General features: G+C 35.7%; 1 protein-coding gene across 5 annotated transcripts in view; it reads left to right on the top strand.

Annotated features, from left to right (window-relative positions):
- The window catches only part of FRYL (FRY like transcription coactivator), a 122,714-nt gene that overhangs the window by 16,062 nt on the left and 82,850 nt on the right, over positions 1-23,802 (top strand). For all 5 annotated transcript variants that reach the window (XM_050337577.1, XM_050337576.1, XM_050337575.1 and 2 more), the window contains exons 2-5: positions 9,276-9,475; positions 15,897-15,950; positions 21,689-21,828; positions 22,237-22,333. In XM_050337577.1, the coding sequence (XP_050193534.1) occupies positions 9,276-9,475; positions 15,897-15,950; positions 21,689-21,828; positions 22,237-22,333 (491 nt within the window). The remainder of the gene's footprint in view (positions 1-9,275; positions 9,476-15,896; positions 15,951-21,688; positions 21,829-22,236; positions 22,334-23,802) is intronic.

Raw genomic sequence — 23,802 nt, 5'->3', positions numbered from 1 at the left:
GTTTTTGTGCTGTATCACATTGTTTTCCAGAGTGTATGGTTTGGTCTTTTGGCATCTTGTGCTATCAAAATTACTTTTTAATTTTTCTTTTTTTCCTGTCTGATAATAATCTACATACATGGTCTACCATAGAAGGCTCTGTAAAGTGAGTCACATAATGAGTTGTATTTCTTGCATACGCTCATAGCAATTTCAACCAGTACTTCCCATCCATGTCCTAGCTGTTAAGTTCTTAAGAATTTTTTAAAAATGTGAATATGTAAAATTTGTCTTAAGTTCATCTTTGTGATTTTTTTTTTAAATTTTATTTTAAATTTGTTGTTTGCTGTGGTAGTTGCTTGCACCATAGGTAGGATGTTCTGCCCTGTCATCCCATACTAAGTCAGAATTACACAACTCTAGAGATCATACGAGATTCAGCAATATCTTTGGGACTGTAGCTTCTAACAGCCCTTTCTCCTGCCAAATCCAACATTCTCAGGAGACAGAGGGAACCCAATAATGACTAATAATCTATTTCTGACTGACTGCCCTGGGTATCCTGATACTATCCTGAATGTCAGAGCTGACCTCTTTTTCAGTCATTAAATTTCTTAATAAAAGTATTTTTGTGTTCTTCTGTAAATATAAAACATTCATCTGATTTAGGTGATTCTACATTATGCACGTGGCTGTTGTTTATCCTGTTTCTCTCTTCTCACGTATCTGAATTTAGGCAAAATAAGTATTTAAAAATATTTTCCTGATTTTATCTCTGTAATTTATCTTTCTGTCTGTTCTAGAGTTTCAGGGAGGAAATTATATACCTATTTTATTTTGAGACTTTTCAAAGTAGGGAAGGGACCACAAGAGATGAAGTCCCATACAGGCACTGCAATATTTGCTGGTTAGAGTTTGCTCAGCCATTAAAGCAGCTAGACAAGAAGAATGTCTTGCACTCATCACAATACTTCCTCAAAGAGTGCCTGAGTACTAGTACAAAAAAGGGGGAAAGGTGCAACGTGGCAGAGAATATAGGAAAACATCTCTAGAAGATTATGGTGAGGGGGACTTCAGAAGTGGAAGAGACCTTTAAAGTACTTTTTGTGTTTGGCCCACGGGGAACTCACTTCATACCTCTCAGACTATGTTCACAGGTATGGAGAAGATGGAGGAGAAGTTTTCTTCTCAACTTCTGTGTTTGGGGTTTGGTTGGTTGGTTTGTTTTTTTAATAATAAAAATATCACTTTTAAGTTTGATGCAATATTACTGAAACGTAATGGGAGAGTGGTTACATTTCTAGAAAACATTATGCCAGAGGAAAATGTAAAAGTTACAGTTTAAGAATGAAATTATCAGAGATATTAACAGGAGTGGGGAAAAAGATTACTGAGTCTTTGGAAGGACATAATTATATGTTATAAGTTATATAGCAAAACCAGAAATTTGAGGATCATCTGTAGCAGCAAGAGTACTAAAGGATTGTAATCTGGCCCAGATACGTAGAAAACTGGATATTGCCAGATAAGGGTTTGTGCCTTAGAATTTGTGCTAAATCTTTGTGTTGGCAGGAAGTAATGTATCTACTACCATTCTTGCCTGTCTTTTCAGAGTTTTTGAAAGTAGAAAATAAGCTTCATGTGAGTACCTGTAGCTAGACAATTTAGAACTGCTCTCTAAGTTGAGTCAACCTCCTGTAAAGAAAGGATTTTCAGGTTTATTGGGATAGAAAAATAATCTTTATGATAAAACTCAGAAGATTTCTGTGAAGTTTTTGTTCTGTGGTTTGTTTTTTTTTAGTCCAAATGAAAGCTCAGCTGTTGTAATACCAGTTCCCACAATAAACTCAAAAAGACTTTCTGTATTCTCTCCCAGAGTATCCTTCATGTTATAACCATATGGTTAATTAGCTACTTGTTGAAATAAATTTATCTTCTGTTTATTCATGCAGCATTCATTTATGTTTCTTTGTTCCATAGTTCAACTAAAATGAATATAAACATATCTAAAGCTCCTTGGATAAATTGTAAATAGGGAAATGTTTCTACTGCAGAAGTAAAATTTAAGTTCCGATTTAGACATGGAGGGGAAGTTATCAATACACATATAACTTCCTCTTACTGAAAGGTTTGACTTGGCTTTACAAACATTACACTGAACCATATTGCTGAACTAAGCCAGTTGTAAGCCTGTTTGACTTCACAGGTAGGTAATCCATTCATCTTACAAACATGTGACATACCATAAATGCAAGACAGAAGTACCAGCTACTATTGGTGCTTATTTAATTATTTTCATAAAAATCACTTAAAATTAGTAAATGAGAGAGAGAGAGGTGAGTAAGGATTTGCAGTCTGGACTTAGTCCATGTGGCCTGTCAATAAGATAATAGTCCTTCTTTGACTGTTCATGTAGAGTAATTGGACTAATGTGGAGCCATAATCTTTGTTAAACATCTTCCAAAGAAAATTCACTGTATACTGCAAACATGGAAAAGGAGGAGAGAATTACTGGATAAATGAGTCATGTAGTCTGAACTGAAAATAATAGGATGTTTCTTCATCAGGAACTATATATCCAGACTAAGGTTTGAGAAATAAGGGAGAAAGAGTAGCCTTGTTTTCTTGGTCATGTATATTCTAATGTATTTGGACTGATTTCAGTTTCTACCACTGTGTCTGTATTTGTGGTGTTCCCAGTCAGTAGGTGTGTATTATGTAAAGCAAAGGAATATCTAGGTGTCACGCTCTCTGAAAATGTGTGGTCAGTGGCCCTTAATAGATATTTAATTTCACTGGCAACAGCTGTGGGTTTTATTCACATTATTTAGGTTATGTTGTTAAGTGACATGGCTGTATTTTCAAGAACCTGCTGTGCCTGTCGCTTCACTTTCACTTCTTCATACCAGTATCAAGATTAATGTTCATATTGGGTATGGGTTTTTTTAAGCGTCCTCTAAGAATGCCTCAAAAAATGGTATTGAGTAGAAACTCATTATCTTGGTCCATCTAAGGACATTATTGAGAATAATTTACATAACTGAAGAAAGTCAGAATAGCATTTGTATATAACTGGATGCGCTTAAAATGAGTATATATTTTACAGGTTTGCAGTGTCTTCTCTGTTATTGTAATCTCTTATCACAGTTTAAGATTAGTAACATCTTGCTGGTAAATGAATGTTAAGGAAATAAAGGGGAAAGTTGGGATAAATGCAGTGTAATGCAGAAGTATCCACCATCTCTGCAATGACTGATGACTCCAGCACTTGTGTGATGCTGGTAAACCAAGAAACCAGCCAGAGCCACATGTGCCAAGGTGCTGGCTGAGCATGAGGCCAGCAAGGATTCAGTACAGCTAGAGCTGGGAGGGCATTGAATCCAGCTTGTGGACAGGCTTCATGCAGTGTCGGTACTGTCACATAGTTTGGACCAAAACCCAATAAAGTAGACCTGGCTGGTCTGATGTGCCATCACTTGCTTCAGCAACTCAGGTAAACTGACTGGATCAAGGGATAGCAATTACATCCTCCTATCAACACTCTGAAAGCAAATCCAAGAGATGTAAGTTAGAATGGCTCTTTTTTTGGTCTTTGTTTGTAGGTTGGAGGCTGAGATCTGTAATATGCACCAGTTGTTAGAGCAGTATGTGTTGAACTTCACTGTGTTCATACAGCTATTCACTATTTCTTTCATTCAAGTCATAAGGTTTTTTTCATTGGTAAAAGTAAGAGGACTTTGAAAACAGAAAGTTGATGATCAACAGGAATTTTAGAATTGTGAAATAATGTTAAAGGTTTTGAAGAAGTTATCTGCTCTAGAAAACAGATGTCTGGTCTGGGACACATGAAACCTAGGTTTTACATTTGGGTTCTACTCATAATTTGTTGGGATGGTTCTGGATAGGTTGACCATCGCTTTTGAGCATTGACGTCCTTATTAGGAAAAAATTATTCCTTTGGTAAAATAGCTAAAGATTTGTTGTTATGGAACACTCTTAACAATCACTACAGATATGTTTCCATGTATATTAATATCACTTCTGTGAGGCAGGATAAAATGTTCTAGATGTTATCAGAGTAGAAGACAAGGAGATTAATTAAAATTCCTTTAAGTAACCACATATAATGTTTTTAGTCTTTGGAAATTATCTTATTGTCAGTTGGACATGCAAGCCTTAATCTGCAATAAGTATCACAGGAAATATAGAGTACCTGTGAAAGTACACGTGCTGCAAAAGTAATAGTAAAAAACTGAATTGTTAAAAGGTGAGCGGTCTAAAATTATCCACTACTTTAGCAATGAATTAAAAATAGTAACCAAGAATATAATCTGCTTGACGAAAACTATGGAAGCCCCTCAAAAGCATGTTGAGTATGCTTATTTTGTAGTTGGATACTTTATTTTAAAAATCTATAAAATAATTCTAGATACATTTTCAGATATCTTGAAAGAGGGGAGATACCTGAGGCAAAAAACCAAGAAAAACTTAGAAAGTACGATTTAAAGAACGTATGAAGTGCCAACACTCAGCTGAGTGTAAAGTACTACCCAAAAATATGTATGAAAGCTAAAACTCATTGTTCTGTATTAGCTATGAGGTAAAATGGACTCATCAACTGTCAGAGGCTGGGGTGTGTTTGTTATCTTTTGATGCCTGCTTTGTGTGTTTGAATCCTGAACAGTCTCATTGGTAAATAGGACGCTACTTATATCCTTAAATACTTGATGCATTTGGGCTATGTAGAGAGAAGCAGGATGACAAAAATATTATTCTTTAATACCAGCTTTGGTATCAAATAACCTTTCCTGGTTCTGGACACTTGTGTTTAACGTGAAACAACTTTGTTTCTCATTTAGTATACATCGAGGTGTGTTGCCTTTTGACCTAGGAGTGTGTTGTCTGTCTAATTATCCTTTGTATTGTTTTACTGTTCCTTGCAACTATCCAAACAATTTGGTGTGGCCCTAGCAACCAAACAATACTGTTTAACAAAGATTTCCTTAAGGCACTTGCTCCCAGATTTCCCATGTAGCAGTAGCTCACATCAGAGCAACCAAACAGGATATTGTTTCAAGTGAATAATGTTCACTGTTTTCAAGTGATTTATGAAAATAGTTTTTTAGTTTTGAACTGTTGCAAGTGGTAGGGTTTCTGGTTCCAGATTTCATCTCAAGTTCTGCAGAGTAGTCCATGTTTTGAAACTTGAAAGCAACGTTTGAGACATTTTCTGTGGCAGCTAAGAGTAAAGAATGGCTTATGCTGTGATGGCAAAGAATAGCAGAAAGAAATTACTTAATCCTGTCCCATAATGAGATTTTTTTTTCCCATTAAACATATTTAAAATCCACATAGACCCTTCCTACAATGTTATCGATTGCAGCTTCATGAGTAAATGAATCCCACTGAACATAATTATACTAGATAATAATGTTGTTTGACCTAGTTAAGAAATCCGATAATAGATTTGGACTTTTCTCTAAGGAACTGTTATATATCTTCTTATTAAACACAGTCAAGCTCCCTCCCATTTTTCCCTCCTGTGTGTTTGTTTTCTGTGTGTGTTTAACTAACTTAGTAGTTTTACAAAGCAGATAAAACCACAAATGTTGTCATATGCTAGGCAAGGGTCATTAATGTGAACCATTAGTGCTGTCATGAATTAGAGTCCTCAGCAAGTTCATGGATGAAAGTACATTCTAGTAATTTTTTCTGTCTTTTGCATACTCTGACATTTTAGCAAAACTAAGATATTTGTGGCAGTGTTTATAATCTCTTCAGTTTGACAGTTTTCCCTTGTTATTTTACGGGATAGGTTTATTGCCACGTGAAGAGTTTTGTGCCTGTGAACACTGAGTTTAGGAACGCATATGACTGTAGGATAGCCTTGACTCTGTTTTGCTGCTGGAAGAGTAGAAAGGCAAGTCTTGTCCCTGCATTAACTCTCCTCTTTGTGCTGGCACACATGTATGTGTGGTATGTACACTGCACAACTGATGGTGTAAAATTAATGTGGGGACAATAATTAATACGCATGCTGCTTTTCCAGTTCAGTTCATTGCACAGCTGCACACTTGTGTTTGCTTGCACAGGAGGAGGGTGGTACAGGGAGTGAGGTGACTGGGAGGGATTGCATCCTTGACAGTACTGCACTTTGTGCCATCTGAAGGGGGCTGTGTGAAACTATAGCCAAGGAGTGGGGTCCGTGGCATTGCTGGTGGATCTGAGACTGTCCTGACACCATATTTCTTTGGCTTCATGGTCACGCCCTCTGCCTTGTGCTGACGTTTCTGCAGCACTTATGGGAGCTAGTTGGGTTGTAGTCTAGTTGCTTCTTTTTTCTTGCCAACGTTAGATTTTTGTCCAATTTACCCATTCCTTATGATGCCCCATGAGCCTGGGGAGAGGATTTGCCTGCGTTTAGATCAGTCTAGACAACCTTGGGGTTTCATCCTTAGTGAGAGAAGCCATTTTATAGTTTTGAAAGTTAACACACTAAGATGATCCCTTACTGAAGATTAATTTACTAACGTGAAGTAAAGATAGTAACTTCAAAGATAATCAGCTCTCAATGTTTTACTGATTCTTAAATGACAGTGACTTTTTGGAAGTGATATTGTGAAAACTGAGGATAGAAATGTATTGTGTAAACACACTACTAAGACTTGCCTACATGAAGTAAATCTAAATATAGTTTTGAATTAAGGAGCACAATAGTCTTCCTTAGTTTCTCTATAGAGTAAAAACAGCTGGTGCGTATCAGCTAATGATGTTCAGAAGGAGATTTAAACCATCTAATTTCTTTCCAGTCTGATTGCTTCAATTTGTGATTTAAAATAAGAGAATTCAATTTGTTGTTCAGAACAAAACTTCAGCTTTCTTAGAAACTCATATTTACAATAGAAGCAACTGCCTGTGTAGAAATGTGTGGTATCTGTTATGGGTCTTTAGCTACTCACATTTTTATTTTTGTTTATCTGCAGATGGAGATGAAAGGAGAGTTGTTCAAAATCTCTGTGTTGAAGCATTTTTCTGTTTTACCTGTCTCATAGCTGGTATTTCTGTTTGTTACCTGCTATGGCAAGGAAGGATATATTCCTTCTTTTCATCTCTTCTCAAACCTCTGTGCTCTCATTCTTGACACACAACGCATCTCTCTTGTTTCCTGGGCTGCCTTTGGAAGAAGTGGGGCTTAAGGATGACAAGAGTACAGATGCTGGAGAATGTAGACATTGTGAAGAAATGAAATATTTTTTAAAGTGTCTGACACATTTATGCTTCTGTACTGAGGGATGAGCAAATCATCAGATGTGGGATGAGAATTTCTTTTCTTTGAAGTCAGATGTTTTGGGTTGTCATTTTTCTTTTGCAGCATGTACTTTGTTCTGTTTCTTAATGTTTTGTGTACTTCCATCTAGTGAACCTCCATTGTGGAGATCTAGATCATAGCAGTATCTGTGATGTCCTCTTGCCTGGGCTATGTGGGACATGCTTTTCTATGTCTTTTAGGATCTCTGTTAATGAGATCAGAGCGCTAGATTGAAGTGTTTGGGGATGGTCAGAAATGTTTTGTGGCATGTGTGGTTTACATGTTGTTCTGGTGTTACCCCCAGTTCCTGGGGACTCAGTCTTGGCAAGTCCTTCCAGCCTTGAAGAAGGCATACTGCAGTTTATGTGCAGGAAAAAAGAAAGATACATTACTCCAACTAAACAGCAAGTTTGTGCATTAACATAGAGAAAAAAACAGGTCATATGTAGTACTCCCAACATTATTCAAGGTAACCTTCCTTTTTGAAGGCAGTCGGGGTGGGGGTCGTTCAGTTTTCACTCCTGCAGGATTGCTCCCTTCACTAATGCATTTGATAAATGATAGATTTCAATGGAAGTTGAGGAAGTCTGCGTTATGTTGCATAAGATGTAACTTTCTGAACTGAGAGAAGAAATGATAAATGGCAGAGACTCAAACTTGAGCAGATGTGAAGTACCGAAGGTTTGGTCTCCATGGCAGCCAGTATTTTCATAAGTATAAATAACTTGAACACTGAAAAAATGTTTAAGTAAAAGTTGCATTATTAAATAATATTAAGTAAAATAATATTTAGCTAATAGGGTTTGCGCATGTAAAAATTGAGAACATGTAAAAAAATTTGCAAGTTAAGCAAAATAGACCAGGTGCATCTCCTCACACTTTACCTGCAAAATGCTTTAAAAAAGCTTACCTGAACAAATCCTGAGATGTAATACAATAAACTAGACTGACACCAGGCTCAGACTATGACTCCTCTTAAGAAAATAAAATCTTAATATCAATAGATAAGAATTGTTAATCACAATTCCTAATTCCTAATATTTTTTACCTACTGTCATGGAATATGGTAGAGAAATATCAGACCTCTCTGGGTACATCAGGGTCATCGTTAAGAGATGTCAACAGTTATTTTGTCTTAGAGTGTACAAGACAAGAATTGCAGTTATTTACTGTAATTGTTGTGTGTGTTAAACTCACGTGTGAGTGTGTTCTGAAACATGATTTTCAGTACTGCAATTAACATTGCTGGCAGCTTTGATAATAAATGAGTATTTAGGAAGAAAAAGTTAAAGGTGAATGACTATGTAAATTTCATATATGACACTTTCAGTATGAAGGTGAAAGCATTAATTCTTAGCAAATGAGACTGTTATATCCAGAGTTATTTATACTGATTAATTAATATTTTCTTATAGGGAACAAGTCTTTAAACTTTTGTGACTAGAGAGTGTAGGAAGATTAGTTAGCATGACATGTCTAGAAAGGGTTTGCATTCTTGTTGGGAAAATCAACCTACTGACAAAAACTGCCAAAGAAATATTTCTCCTGCAGATATTTGAGCACCAAGTAGAAACTTGAACTTCATACATGTTCTATAAAAATGGAATCAAGCAGGTATAGGGGGACCCTATATTGTAACCCTTTATTCAGTGTAACCCTTTACATTGAACCTTTTGATTTTTAGTCATACTTGAACTGAGGGTACCACATGTTGAAAGCTCTAATCTTATCATGGTCATCATAGAGCATTTTATCTGTAACAAAAATGAGCTACATTTTAAACCCTCATGCAACTTGAGTAGAAATTCCCACATAATTATAACCAACCAAAAAAATTTTTGTTGTATGTTACAGCTAGTTATTTCCTTGTTCTGGTTTAGAGAATTTACTGTGTGAAAATGTATCTGTGATGAACAGGAAAGTAGCAGCATTATGTTTAGAAGCTCTGCTTTATAACTTGGTGTTTTTTTGTTTTTTTCTCCTATAGCCTCCGCACCACCCAGCAGAGTAAATAAACGTAGAGTTTCTCCAAGTGTTGTTTCCACCTGGGAGAAGAGAGGCATCATCATGTCTAACATTACTATTGATCCAGATGTCAAACCTGGCGAGTATGTCATCAAAAGCCTCTTTGCTGAATTTGCTGTTCAAGCTGAAAAGAAAATTGAACTTGTAATGGCTGAACCTTTGGTGAGTCCTTTTTTTTATAGTATGCCATGAAATGGTCCTGCTTTTTTTCTAAAATAGGCTGATTTATCATATGTATGGTTACTGAAAAAAACCCCATCCCCAGATACTGACTTTTCAAAGGGATTACTCAAAGAATAAACAAGCTTCTGCAAACATGGTTGCTACCTGCTTATGTTTTACTGACTTGTGTTAAAATAGTTATGTAGTAGTTACTGGAAACAAGACCTCTTAGTGTCCGTAAGTTCTGTGAAGTTATAAAAGGAAATAGCAGCAACAGAAAGTGTTCCTTCATTAATACTGTGAAGTGTGTTTCCTGTCAGTGTTTCTTTGAAGTAATAGTTGGACAATATACTTCCAAGAGAAGATGCATTTGGTTTGTTTTCCAAAGTAATCAGCATATATTGCAGATAAGGCAAAAATGCAAAATTCTATTGGTCATCCAGGCTGCATGATCTTGAAATAAATGGATTTCTTTTAATTTGGAAATCTCAGGGGGAAAAAAACCCACAACAAAACCAACTTTTTTTTTTTTTTTTTTTAAACTTGGAAATCTGTTGAGTAGCTGAGGCACTGTGGCTTACAGAAGGCTTCTGTTTGGAACTCCTGCTTTCTGAAGTGTTCCTGTGCAGAAGTGCATATGTGAGCTCTTGAGCCCCAGTTTTGAAACTTCAGGAAAAAATGTTACTAAGAAACAGTCCAAAAGAACACAAAAATGGGGCTAAACATGTTTTGTGGGGTCACTGATGGAATTATCTTTGACTACAGCCATTAGTAGAACTGAAGCTGAAGGAAATGAAACATTTCTTTATATGCACCTTAGATATACATTATATGTATATTTTTGTGCACCAGGCAAACCTATAACTTAAACATAGCTTGTCTCTTTAAGCAAAGAGACATCCAGAAGAGTCATGTATTCAGGAGGGTTTCATAAGAAAGCACAGAAACTTTGTGGCAAAAGAGGCACACAGGTAGTGAAGGGTACCTGGCTAAGAAAGGAGCGGCGAGCTGTGGGGGAGGTGATGCTGTGGGAGGAGAGGCAGGTAGCTCCACTCTCCATCTGTGTGCCAGTGCTGCTCCCTCAGCTCACTTTCCATTCATCTGCTAAACACACTGGCAGGGTGGTGCTTGGCCAGACTGTCTGTAATTGAGATAAGCTGTAGACACAGATAGTTTGGAGTTAAATCTCCTAAGTGGAACACTGGTAGCAAGGCAAGTATAGTAGCCCTAGAGTTTGCTTGTGCTACAAAACTTGTCCCTACACAGCATTAAATAAATCCTCTGACAACAATCCCAGGCCGTCTCTCCTTGCCACACTGTTGACTGTTAATTAAACAACTGTTTTTAAATCTGTTAACCATATAAAATCGACACAACCCAACAGATTAGAAATTAGAAACCCCATGAAACTAATGAAATAATGCGCTTTTCAAAGAAGAGTGATTCCAGCTCTGTTGTCTGGTGAGGTTTTATGGTAATTACATGAAGTCTATCTTAGTCAGAATCTTTTACTAATAAGATTCTGAAATTAGTATTTTGTGTGTATACAGTATGTATAAAATTCTTTGGGATAAAATAAGAAATGATATGGCTAGAGTAGTCATTTCTGAAGGTTTTAAACAATTTGTCAGGGTTCATTTGCTAAGCCAAATTCCTTTAAACAAAATGTATTTTAATGGAATCGAATGTAATTTGTATGTGTAGCCAGCTTTCCTTGTTTTATATTGGTGGAAAGGAAGGACTATATAGAAAACCAGAAAATTAAAAGAGGGGCCAAAAGTGGCGGAAAAGTGAAACAATCTGAAGCCTATGTAACATTAAAGAGGTAGAAGGAAATCCTTAGGTGTCTCACTGAAAGGAAATACTCAAAGTACTAAAAGCAGGTTTATTTTTGTATTAAAGTACTGAATATTCAGTTCTAGTGTATGAAATTTAAAAAGAAAGATAAAAGACTGAAGGGACACTGGAAGGGCACTGATTGTGATTGGCAAAAAAGGCCTTAATGGAAGAGAGGAAAGCCCTTTATCATTTTAGTGTGATTTGATTTTGTGGAATGACTTGGCTACAAACAAAAATCTGGAATATATATATACAATGTTACATAAATCTTTAATGTGCTAGATTAAGCTAGGCTGTTGGTTTGAAGCTGTTAGAGAGCATTTGAATCCAGGCCAATTAAAGTTGGAAGCTAGACATTTTTAAAACTTCAAGATGAACATGCCAGTGGAAGAGCAAAAATTAATTAAAAAATAAATGAAAAAAAAAGGCAACGACAGATCAACACAGCACCTGGGGGTGGGGAGATGGTATAATTTTGGCTAGATGTATGGGTTTCATTTAGAAGTAACTGATTTGTGATTTTTAAAAGTAACTGAATGGTTTCTCTGGCTGTGAATTTACTTACATACTTTCCTTTTAACTAATTTAATTAAGAGTTCTTTGCTTGCAAAATTGTAATACCTCAGAGTTTTCAAAGTTACAGAAAAAGCTTATCAGCAAATGCTTAAAATAAATGATTCAAGTAGTAAGTGTAATGACAGGAAGGAAGATCATCCCTTTGGTGAATAAATGAAATAAAACCATGGTTTTTAAAAATATCAATTAGTCTAAATCCTTTGCAGTAGTATATAATTTTAAAGGAAAAAAAGGGCTCAAATGCAGTCTATTGTTGCTTAAAAAAATACTCTCTTTCAGCTGAGAAGGATGACACTGAGAAATGATACCGACCTTCTCCAAATGTGACATAAACTATACCAGTGAAAAAGATTAGTGATAAACTCAATTATTTTGTAGTTTATCAAGTGCATGTAAATACGAATGGTTAGAATTTAAGCAGAGAGTTCAACATGGTGCCAACAAGTTAGTTTAGTAAGCTGCTAACTTACTAAATTGTAGTTTGTCTCATGTTTAAGTCAAAACTAGCAAGACTATTTAAAGCTGTAGCAAACACAGGCAATTTTACACTTTTTCAGGTCTTTCAAAGCTCTATGAAAGCTGGGTGCTTTCAGAAGCTTGTCTGAAATAAAACTGAGCACTCTGCATCTCTCCAGCGCGGTGCTCTTTGTGCCCTGCGCTGCCACTGGGCTGAGGATGCAGGTGCTGCCCAGCCCGGGGGCTGCAGGAGGCAACGCAGCGGCCCTTGCCTGGTTTCTTTCTTGCAGCTTGGAGGACACAAAGTGCACTAGTTTGCTGTGTACACCTGAGCCACCCTGCTGAGGTGTGCCAGCCACCAGAGGATGGTGCCAGGGAATACTGGAGAGGGGCCAACAGGTGGTACCTTTTTCCATGGGTGCAGTTGTTTGCACAGCACACACACATTTGTCTACATCCTGATCTCTGCTGCCTGCCTTATGTTGACATTTCTCTTTTACACAATGGATGCAAACTGCCCTTTGGTTAATGGAGTAGTGTTCGGGTTTTTTTCATTTCACTTGTAAAAGATAAATGTAGACCTATTGTTTTCATCTCTCTCTGAACTTTAGGAAGCCAGGAAAATAAATCTTAAATTATTAATTCAGTTAAAGTTTCCAAACCTTTATATTATACTGTTGGACAAATTTTTGTAAATCATATGAGATGACGGGGACCATGACAAAGCAGAGGTAAAAGAAGATATTAGAAGAAAATAAATTTTAAAACCATACAAGTAATTCAAAGGCCTTGATAAACCTGTGACTGGGTTCAAGAGTATTGTTTGGTTATGTCACCTTTGTTTGGTCAGTGTTACATTAACTACAGTGATATTTACCTTCTAGCAGTTAAGATCCTTAATGCTGAGGAAACGTAATAGGGAGGGTTATGAACTTGTAAGGTCTTCATTCTTCCTGATGCTGAAACTCTTAAAAATATATCGACAATTCAGGTACAGAAGTACCTCAGTTAGTGTAGATTATGTGAGGGAAGCTAAACTTTCAGAACTATCTTAAAAGGAGTTTGCTATCCATTGACATGGTTTTCAGCTTCTTTGTCTAAAGACTTAGAGATTATTATTTCACTTCTCTTTGATTTGTTATTCTTTTCCTTAGCAGTTTTTGGGTGTAGACACATGCAGTGGGTATAATAAACCCACGGTTTGTTCATCTGTATTATAATTTTATAATACTGTGGTGGAAATATGGTATGTTGAGGCATCGTATCCTAAGAAGACTTAAGAAACCTGATATTTTCCATCTTTTTACAGGAAAATCATTTATCCATCTTCTCAGGAAATAGTTTTGTAGTTATTTTCCTTCAGCTTATTTAGCAACAAAACAATGTTTGTCTAGAGTGGAACGTTTCTTGTGTTTCTGCTTTGTAGATAAGATAACAATTATTTGTGCAGTTTATCTAAAAACATAGTACAGATAACATAAATTCACCTACAGTAGGCGTTTCCTTATTAAAAAGGGAAGGAGGAGTGCTAGTTAAAAAGAATTCTGCTTTGCAAGTTGTTTCTGGAGTTTTTAGTATCTGCTTCAAAATGTCAACTCTCAGTATTTTCAACAGATTATACATGTTAAATCATATGAATTTGAAAGAGGAAAGTGAAACCTTTCCCCTCTTGCTTTTGAATACACAGTGAAGGAACATTGACTAATAAATCAGTTGATCAACAAATAGAGCTATTTCAGAGTATTAAATGCATTTTCCTAAAACCACCTTCTTCTTAAAATATTTATTTAGACATACTGCAAGCATACATAAATGGTAGTGTTTTCCTAGATAATTAGGGGGCTTTCTTCGGATTATAGGAAGTGAAGATGGCTTGTGAATTGGTATCTAACTATTTCAAATTACACTTTCAGAGTAGCCAAATGCTTTTTGGCTGGGCAATATTGAATTCAAGTTTTTGGAGGCTGTAATAGTTGCCAGATATTGTGTCCTTTTGAGCACCAAATACAACTGCACTCATAGCAGAAAATGTCAGAAATCGTGTTGTATTTTCAAGATTACAGTTAGGCCAATAAAAAATAAGCTGCCATTTGGAATCTTGGATCTGGTGCATGCAATATGAATTTTTATCTGTTTGAGATATAGTCTGTTTCTTGCAGCCTTGTGAGTGTTTATCACCAAGCAGTGTTAACTTTCCAAGTTTTTGTCAATAACCTGACAAACATGAGTGTTGTCTCATACTAAACTACTGAGTTACTTTGTGCTAACCCAGACACAAACTGGTGAGAGCAGTACTGGCCATCAGTGTTGCTGACACCTCCTTTTACATTCTAGAGCAGGCAAGTTAACAGCTTTTCCAGGTTGCTACTGGACTTACCTTGCTCCATAAAACTTCTTTGTTTGCTTTACTGCAATCTCATGTGAGCTATTAACTCCTTACCCTGAGTACTTTTTCTACTTTCCTTGTTAAAGATAACATTTTGAACTTACTTATACTATTATAAACTGGAGAGTATTGAAAAATTTGTTAAAATAGCAAGAAATGCTCATCAAATCTTTCTATATCTTACTGCTTTGTAGTTTTGCCTTAAAGCTGTTACAGCTGCTCTTGGCTTACTGTAAATCATTGACCCTCAGAGCCAGTGTGTGGGACTCAGTGTTCTTTTTTGTTTCCTTTTTCTTCTCTTTTTTTCTTTTTTTTTTTCTTTTTTTCTCTTTGGTTTTTTCTTCTTCCTTCTTCTTTTCTTGTTTCTTTTTTTTTTTTTTTTTTACTTTCCAGATTACCCTAGCAAGGTATAGAACTTGAATTTCTTTTAAGGTTATAATTTGGTACTCTACACTGTGACTAGTAAAAATTACTGTTTACTATTACACTTCATGAGTATTTTGTTTCCTTAATGCTTTAATCCTCACTAAATTTGTTTGCCAGGAACATAACTTAACTCTTAGCAGAGCAGTATGCCTTATGGTACTGGTAGCAATAATTATTGTAATAATTAAATTCTAGTACTTTTCTGTACCTTAAAAACTTACTTCAAATGTAAAGCAAGTTATAATTAACTTTCCCTTTTTCATGGACTAGGTTTTCTACTTATTTTTCATTGCAGTTCAAAGAAAGAGTGGATTACAAAAGCATTGAACAATTGTCTCTGCCTTTGTGAAGACATTTTAAAATTTATTATTGTAACTTAGAAGAGCCTGCCATATATGAACATTAATCCACTTGTTAATTCAGATGGGAATGGCTTTCCTTCTGAGTTACACATGGCACCCACCACCAGCTATCCCTGTTGAGCACACTGCTGTAGGCCCTCTTGTTTGGGAGAGGTCTGACATCTTCTCTCTGTCAGTCTCTAATGATATTACTGTTTAGCTACCAAATTAGCTTTCGTGAGTACATTTCACATCTTCAGAAATGGTTCTAGCTGAAAAATAATGCAAACATTTACATTACACGTTATTTCTTTGTAATATAATTGAGAAAGAAGAAATCTAGTTTTGGTAGCAGTCAATTGCATTGTGAAATTTATGTTTGTTTTTCTTTTAACAGGAAAAGCTCTTGTCCAGATCTCTTCAAAGAGGTGAAGATCTCCAGTTTGATCAGGTAGGAGGCATGGAATTGAAGGCAACTTTTATTGGATTAATGGGGGCTCTGTTTTTGCAGGATAATGGTTCCACTGTTGTCATAACTTGGAATGTCTATGTCTGATTCTGTGTCAGAAGATTGAGATCTTGAATGTTAGATGTTATTTTCCATTGTAGAATATAATAGTAAGTAAGAAACTGTTAGAATAGTGTCATTAATTGAAGGTGGCAGTGAGAGCTGGTGGAGGAAAGATGCTGAAATGTGGTAGAGGACAAAAAGTTTTAATTTATATCTATTATCACTTATTTTTTCAGTCTTTGAGGTTCTGTTTTTATAAACAAAGTGTAAATTTAATTTTAGCAACACGATTTTTACTGAAGGCTTTTTGATTCTATGGCAGAAGGCATAAGTTAGATTCAAAGTATATACTTTGTCTTTACTGCAAATGTAGACACACTGTGAGGCAAATCTATTTCACTTACCGTAAGGGAACTGTACCTGGAATCTCATTTTATTGTCTATTCTCTGTATTTCTAATTCTTCAGTAGTATAGGCATGATTTTGTCCCATAAGTACTTCCTTGCAATCGAGAGGCATCATTCAGATGAAGCCTCATTAATTGCCTGTTCCTGTTCTTAACTGTTACCGAATAACATCTGTTGTATGAAGTTTAGTGGTCTGTCCATATCTTCTGTAACTGAGGTTTTGTTTCCTGCTTTCCATTACTACTCGGGTATAAATATTAGACATTTCAGTGAAATCTGTGGACCTACCTTTACTTTTCAATGAATAGCCTTCCATGCACCTTTTTCTCTCCTCCCAAAAAACAATCTATTAGTAACATGTAATATTTGTTTTATGATTTTCTTTTCAACAGAAAAACAAAAATCCACCACCACAAACCTCCCATAGCTTTTTAATATCTTCTAACCTAACCTGCTGCCATTATTTCCGAAATGGAAGTTTACTTGAAAGCAAGGGAAATGGGTAAGGGGGAAGGATATAAATTCTTTGTTAGCTGCAGTATGTTATAGTTGTTTTAAAGCTGAGCAAAACCTAAATAATATGAATGATAGGAATTATCTAAGGAAATATGTAAATCAGTACTGTTTCTAATTTTTCTACTAACTCTGTCTCCACCTTCCTACTGCCATGTTTTTCCTCACTTAAGGATGGTTCTTATAAATCACTAGTAGTCATGTATTAAACTACATAGAGGTTCTAAAAATAGGCTGAATGAAGTATAAAAAAATAAAGCATGTGACTTTTAAAATCTTGTAGTATAGAAATAAACTAATTTTCCTGAAAATACAGTACTTTCAAAAATTTGTTTTCTGTCTGTATATATGTGTGTGTGTATGTGTATGAGTTCTTATTTTGTTCTTTTGTTATTTGTAATCTACTTTGGATTCATCAAGATCTGAATGTTAGTGCTACTGAAAAACTGCTTTAGAGAGTTAGAGCTGAATGGCTGCCTGATGATGACAAGGATTGTGAATTTTGATAGGGAATTTTGAACATTGTTTGGCAGAAGGAATTAAGATTGCTTCTCTCTTCATTGCTTGATATATGAAACCTTTATTAAGAACAATTCTCCAGCAGTGCAGAAGATTACAGATTTAAAAAGAGATTGGCAAAGTGTGGGAGTGAGGAGGATCGAGAGTGCACAGCCACAGCATCCAGCAGAGAAGCTAGAGCTGTTGCTGGGCCAACCTTCTTCACCCAGAGGTCTTCCTGGGGCTAGGAATTCGGGTCTAAAAAGTGACTGATACAATGTCTGAGCTAGTAAGTGTACTTTGTGAATAAAGAGAACATGATTGGAACACAAAAGGGACTCAGGGACTAGGAGGTGTCTAATTAACACTTGTTCTCGCAGCTCAGTAAGCAATGAGAAGAGGGACGGAGGAGGAAGACATGTAGTGTTGCCTGTCCCTACAATGAATAAGTAAAATAGCTTTTTAATGGGATTATAAGTAATTTTTGTGGGAACCATAACCAGACCAAAAGGGTTGCTATTAAAACCAAGTGTGCATAATCAATAGTTTTTAATTTTCAAACATTACAATTCTTCTATTTGTGGTTTGAGTTCTTATTTGGAACAAAAATATAAATTTACCTTAAAGAAATGAAATTTTGGAAAATGAGAAGGAAATTTGTATATTGTTTCACTTGTGAACTATTAAAAATTTTTCTTTTTAGTACCAGCACTTTATCATTCCTAGCACATCAAGAAGCTACCGGACAGGAATTTTTTGACAGAGCATATATTGCAGTTCTTAAAATATTTTTGCTTGTACAGCTTGAAACTGAAATAGCTTGTATTTTCCCTTTTTTGTTTGTTGTAGGAATCAGACTTGGCAATTTCCTACTCTTGTCCTAAGACACCAAAACTTTATGCTCACACAGAAGCCTATCTTAGCTATCTCAGTAACTGAAAGCAGATGTGTCTGAGGGTCAGACTTGGTCAGGATTAGGCACAACTTGAGCAATGTTTTTAGGATCAGGATTTTGGCCATAACATTGGGGCTCTAGCGTCTTACTGTAATTTTTCATCTGTCTCTTTTTACCTCTCACTGTACTATTGGGTATGTTATGTGAAGCAATTAGCAATGTGTTGTGGCCTTTTAAGACTCGAGCAGGATCTGCTGTTTCACTCTGAGGAATTGAAATATACGTCACGATGACTGGTGCAGCCCTGTCCTCTTGGGTATTGCAGGAGCGCTTTGTCTAGATTGCTGATTTCAACATAGGCATAATGTAGTGCTAAAATAAAAGGGTTTTCTTACATAACAAATACTTAAAAAATATAATGTGTATTTCTTATATAAGAACTTCTTATTTGTTTTTATATGATGATCTTGAATTTAGTATCCAAGCGGTATGGTAATTATTTTAAATAAAAAATAGCTTATGTTCTGCATAGTAGCTATATAATGTGGTAATTCCAGTGCCTTCATTAGAATGCTAAAGATGCAAAACTTGTCAGGAAATAAGTAATTATTATGTAAAACTGACTTTTCATTTCAAGAGGAAAATGTATGATAATGCTAGTAGTTTCTGGGTTTGGAACTTCACCAATGACATTTTTCATTGCATTTGATACAACTTGTGTCTGTGGAAGACAGTGTAAATTGCCTAACTACTGGAACATCTGTAAATGGTAGTAGTATTAATAAACTCTGTAAACTCACGGCAAAACCCAAGTTTAGTAAAGCTCAAAATGCAGCTTACTTCTTTTTCTTCTGCTGATAAACCCATCAGTTCAGAAGGAGGGCAAGGGGGTTAGAATTGCTTTGCAGAGTCATTTTACATTGACAGCACAGGGTAACTTTAGTGTTCACTTAATCCATTCCTGTCCTGTTGTGTGTGTAGCTGCTGTATGAACATAGCTCTGTGCAATGTATGAGATATATAATCGTTTCTGGGGAAAGAGAGTCTGTTAGTTTTAGAGAAAGAGAAATTAATGTATTACCCAGTGTTTAGGTTATTTGGGATATGGGAATTGACAGTAAATTCTGAAGGAAAAACACATTTTGGATTGCTGTGGTTGTCATAGATCTCTTCTTCAAGTTTAGTTTTCATTCTAAGAGTTCCAGTTACGTTGATGATTTTATACTGAGTCTAATATCTTCAGTTTAGCAAGTCATAAGAGGGGTTTGTTCTTTTGTTTTCTGGGTTTTTTTCCTCAAATATATTAATGCTTTTATCTTGTGATGGCTGCTCATGGCTAGAGGTCAATGGAGATGTTTGAGTACCCCAAGCTAATACAAACAGCAGGCATTTCGTGCATATGAAATCTCAGTGAAGATATTCCAAAGCTTTATCAGTATGAATGAGTCATTTAAGTTCTATTTTTCTGATATTTCCACTTACTGAAATGTAAGGGTTTTAATAGTAGCCCACAGGTGTCTCAAATTTGGTTTTATTTCCTCTCCTCCTTTTTCACAAATTTTTACTATTATTTTTCTTCCCAAGGAGGTTTGTCAGACCCCTGCCACATCAAAAAATTCTCTTAATTTATCCAATTCATTTTTACCATATACCGATTTATTTCTGATCAGAGACTATTTTTAAAATGGTAACATTGGGCTGGTTTTTACTGTCCACTTCTAGAAGTCTGATGTAGGCTGACTGGTTGATTGGGTATTTATTTTGTATGGGTGTTGGTGCAGAAGAAACAGGATTAAAACACACTTAGTTTGCAAAGCAGTCGTAAAGATTTCAGCATATATTAGTATAAGAATGAAGAAATTCTTAACATTTAGCCTTTGTTCTGAGGCATTGTAATAATGCTACAGAACATTTCCACCTTCTGTTTCTTTATGTTAAAAAGACTTTGTATGGTTTTGTGTTGCCTGCAATAACTGCCTGCATCTTTTTGTGCAGTTAGCTCAATGTACGTGCCCCTCCTGCAACAGCCATGCCTAGTTTTTCCACTGAATCTTTTTCTAGTGAGTGTCCTATTGACAGACAACAATAATAGGGAAAAAAAAAATCTCATCATTCTAGTAAAAAAATCTTAATGAAATCTGGTTCCTATTCAGATCTGGAACAAATGTAGTTTATGTTGTATACTGGAATTTAAAATTTTGTGAGCTTAGAGAATAAGAATATTATTTTACTTATTTTGAGGAAGCTTCTCCATTTGTTTATCTAATGAAGGGATTTTTCAGAGAATCAAGAATGCTATTTAATTCTTGTAACCTAACTAGTTGACTGGTTAACAAGCTGAGTAAAGCATTCAGAAGGTTGAAAGAGGTCCTCCTGAGGTTTCCCTCAGGTTAACCTGTCCCCATCCCTTCCTCAAGTGAAAAAACCCAAGATGGTTCAAATGAGGACAAAGAAATAACAGCATTAATGTTATATTAATTTTCTGGAATAGCGAATAATAGATAAGTTATGGCATGAGGATGGATTCTGTTGAAACCTCTTATTTGAACGATGCAAGAGGTAATTAATACATGGCATCAGTGAACAATGTGGTAACTCTCCTTTTCCAGCCTGTGTCCTGGGGATGGGCTTGCTCCCTGCTGCCTCCTGCAAGGGAGTTCATAATGGCGTTACGCTGTCTTCAGTCATTCTTCTCCTTTCCAAGCTTGGGCACTTAGGAATGCTGTTAAAGTTGGTAGTTAAAGGAAGGTTAGAGAATTTAAGTTTCATAACATCCTGAAGTCTTCCTTCTATAATGGTTTCTGTTGCCACATTTGTTTCACAATAAGTTTACTTCTTGTATGACAGAAAGCAGTAGATAGAGGAGTTATGCCAAAAGTAAATATAGCTTGAGATCTACGTCAGTCAAATGTATTAAAGTTAGTATAGAATATATAAAAGGCTCTCACTTTTGTTTATATAATAACCAAATAAGCAGGTTTTTGAAGGTTACATACTCCTCAGTTTAGGAAAGTTTGGTCTTGTCTGTCCTTTGTAATGTGGAGGTACATATACTTCAGAGATATGTACAACAACATTCACGGACATCCTAAAACCTCTGCAGTTTCTCAATGGTTTTATAGAGGTTATCTGTATAAATTTGTTGTTCTGTAATCCCTGTGAGCTTTGGAACACTTTGTCTACTAATATTTATTATAATAATGGACTTGGTGTGTAATGTTTACAGTAATTGTCCTAAGTGAAAAGAACATAACGTTGCCACTTTGTAAAGTTCCATTAAAAAAACCAATTTGAAATAATGATTATAAATCTAGGATTTTAATTGCTTTATCATGCTAAAGTATTTTTCTTACTTCTTTTTTCAGTTGATAAGCTCTATGAGCTCAGTAGCAGAGCACTGTCTCCCCTCCTTACTACGCACCTTGTTTGACTGGTACAGGCGTCAAAATGGAACAGAAGATGAATCTTACGAATACAGACCTCGGTCAAGCACAAAATCAAAGGGGTAAGAGTTTTCCTTGCAAAAGTCTGTTTGATTTTTGCATGCTTTCTCAAAAAACATGTGCTTTGTACTTCTGTGACAAGGATGTTGCATTTGGATCTGTCATTACCTAAATCCATGTAAAAAGAGCACAGACTTCATTGAGGTGGTGTATTCAATTTGCCTAGATGATAAGCATAAAGTGACTTAATGGTTTTGGTTTGGATATACAGAGGGAAGTTGGATACTGGTAATTCCAGGCTAGGTTATCCCTTTTCAAATTGTTTTGGTTGTTGACAGGTCCCTTTCCAGCAATCCATTTTATATACATGTGCAGCAGTGATTACATGAAAGGCAATGCAGTCATTATCTCTGCAATGTTTGGGTTCAGTCTTGTGTATTGATACCTGTGTTCTTGATTTCTTGTTTTAGGGATGAGCAACAGCGTGAAAGAGATTATCTACTTGAAAGGAGGGACTTAGCTGTAGATTTCATTTTTTGTTTAGTTTTAATAGAGGTTCTAAAACAGGTAAGCTCTTTTCCTTTGGCAATTAATATTAATAATTTGCTTTTAATGCTGTTTTTAACTGTCTCCTTTAAATTTTTATATTAAAAGCTAGAGCATATCTATGATGAGCATATGCGAGGCTGTCATTATACTCTCAGCTACATAAAACCTTTGGCTTCTCCTGTCTTTTCTTTACATGTTTGCATTATCTCAGTTCATATGTCTTGGAAAACTGCATGTACTGCAAAAAGAAAAACTGTAAAAAATAAGTTTATTTATGTTCAGTACCTTTTGTCTTTTTAAATGTTTTTTGCAATACAGTGTGCAGTCATTGAATGACAAGATTAAAACGTCACTTCAAAAATACTAAAAAGGGCATGTAATTTTGCTTGACCTTAGCATGTCGTGTTAGATAATGTTACAAGCAATTTCTGTTAATATAAAATTTGCATGGGTATTTGGACAAGAGGATAGGGTTTGGCTTCAAGTGACATCATTTTTTCTCATGTTCTTTGAGAGGAGAAAAAGATTATTGTAAGAAATGTTTTGAAACATGAGTGGAATTGAAGCAAACTTCATGTACTTAAGTAGTTTATGTCTTTTAAGTGTAGGTACATGCAAATTAAATGGCCTTTTCTCTACTAAGTAAAGCAAGGGCAGTTTTAGTTTGCAAATAATTTGTAGGAGATTTTTGTCTATGTGGTTGTGTTTGTGATACAGGGGGAAACTGAAAACACTACCATGAAAGAGCTGCCTGTCCTTCTCTGAGACACCAGCTAATCATCCAGAATAATGTTCCCATACTGCTTGCACAGATATATAGAGAACAGTAGCAAAACCATCAAACTCTTGTGTGTTGGTGTTTTACAGAAAATCTTTAGATCATGCTCTCTTCCTGCCTAAATTTTCAATCAGTGCAAAAGAAAAAGTGAAATGGAATAGATTATTTAGGATTGCAGGGTTGTATGGGTGGCTTCTGTACTTTGAACGGGTATTAGTTTTTCTATTGAGTAGAGCAAATGTTGCCAGTGATTCAGATGTCAGGAGAAGTGCCAGAGTTTGGTCTTGAAGAGAGGCTTGAAGAGTCTCTCATCCATTTTCTCCAGACAAGACAAATACTTTTCTGATAAGGATATTTCTGTTAAGGATAAGGATCTGCAATGGGCCACTAAACATAGATGCACCACTTAAGAGAATCTTTTGATTAATTTAATACTAAAAGTTATCTAAAGGAGGGTTTGTGTGTTCTTCCTGTAATGTGAATCTGCAGTTAGGCAGTCCAACATCACAGAAAAGATGGCTTTTTATCAATAAACACATTTACATTCACATTACCTCCATCTTCTTCTCTTCATGCGAGTCCTATCACTGTGTAAATCTTAACAACCAGTTTTAGAGGATGCAAAGGATATGATCCAGTTCTTTCAGTAATAGACACAGAGCAGATGGTGAGAGGGTGACAGACATGACCCATATAGGAACAGAAATCT

This window comes from Myiozetetes cayanensis, unplaced genomic scaffold (assembly GCF_022539395.1).
Source record: "Myiozetetes cayanensis isolate MyiCay16 unplaced genomic scaffold, myiCay2020 scf7, whole genome shotgun sequence".
Lineage (NCBI taxonomy): Eukaryota > Metazoa > Chordata > Aves > Passeriformes > Tyrannidae > Myiozetetes > Myiozetetes cayanensis.
This window is presented reverse-complemented; position numbering and strand designations above follow the sequence as displayed.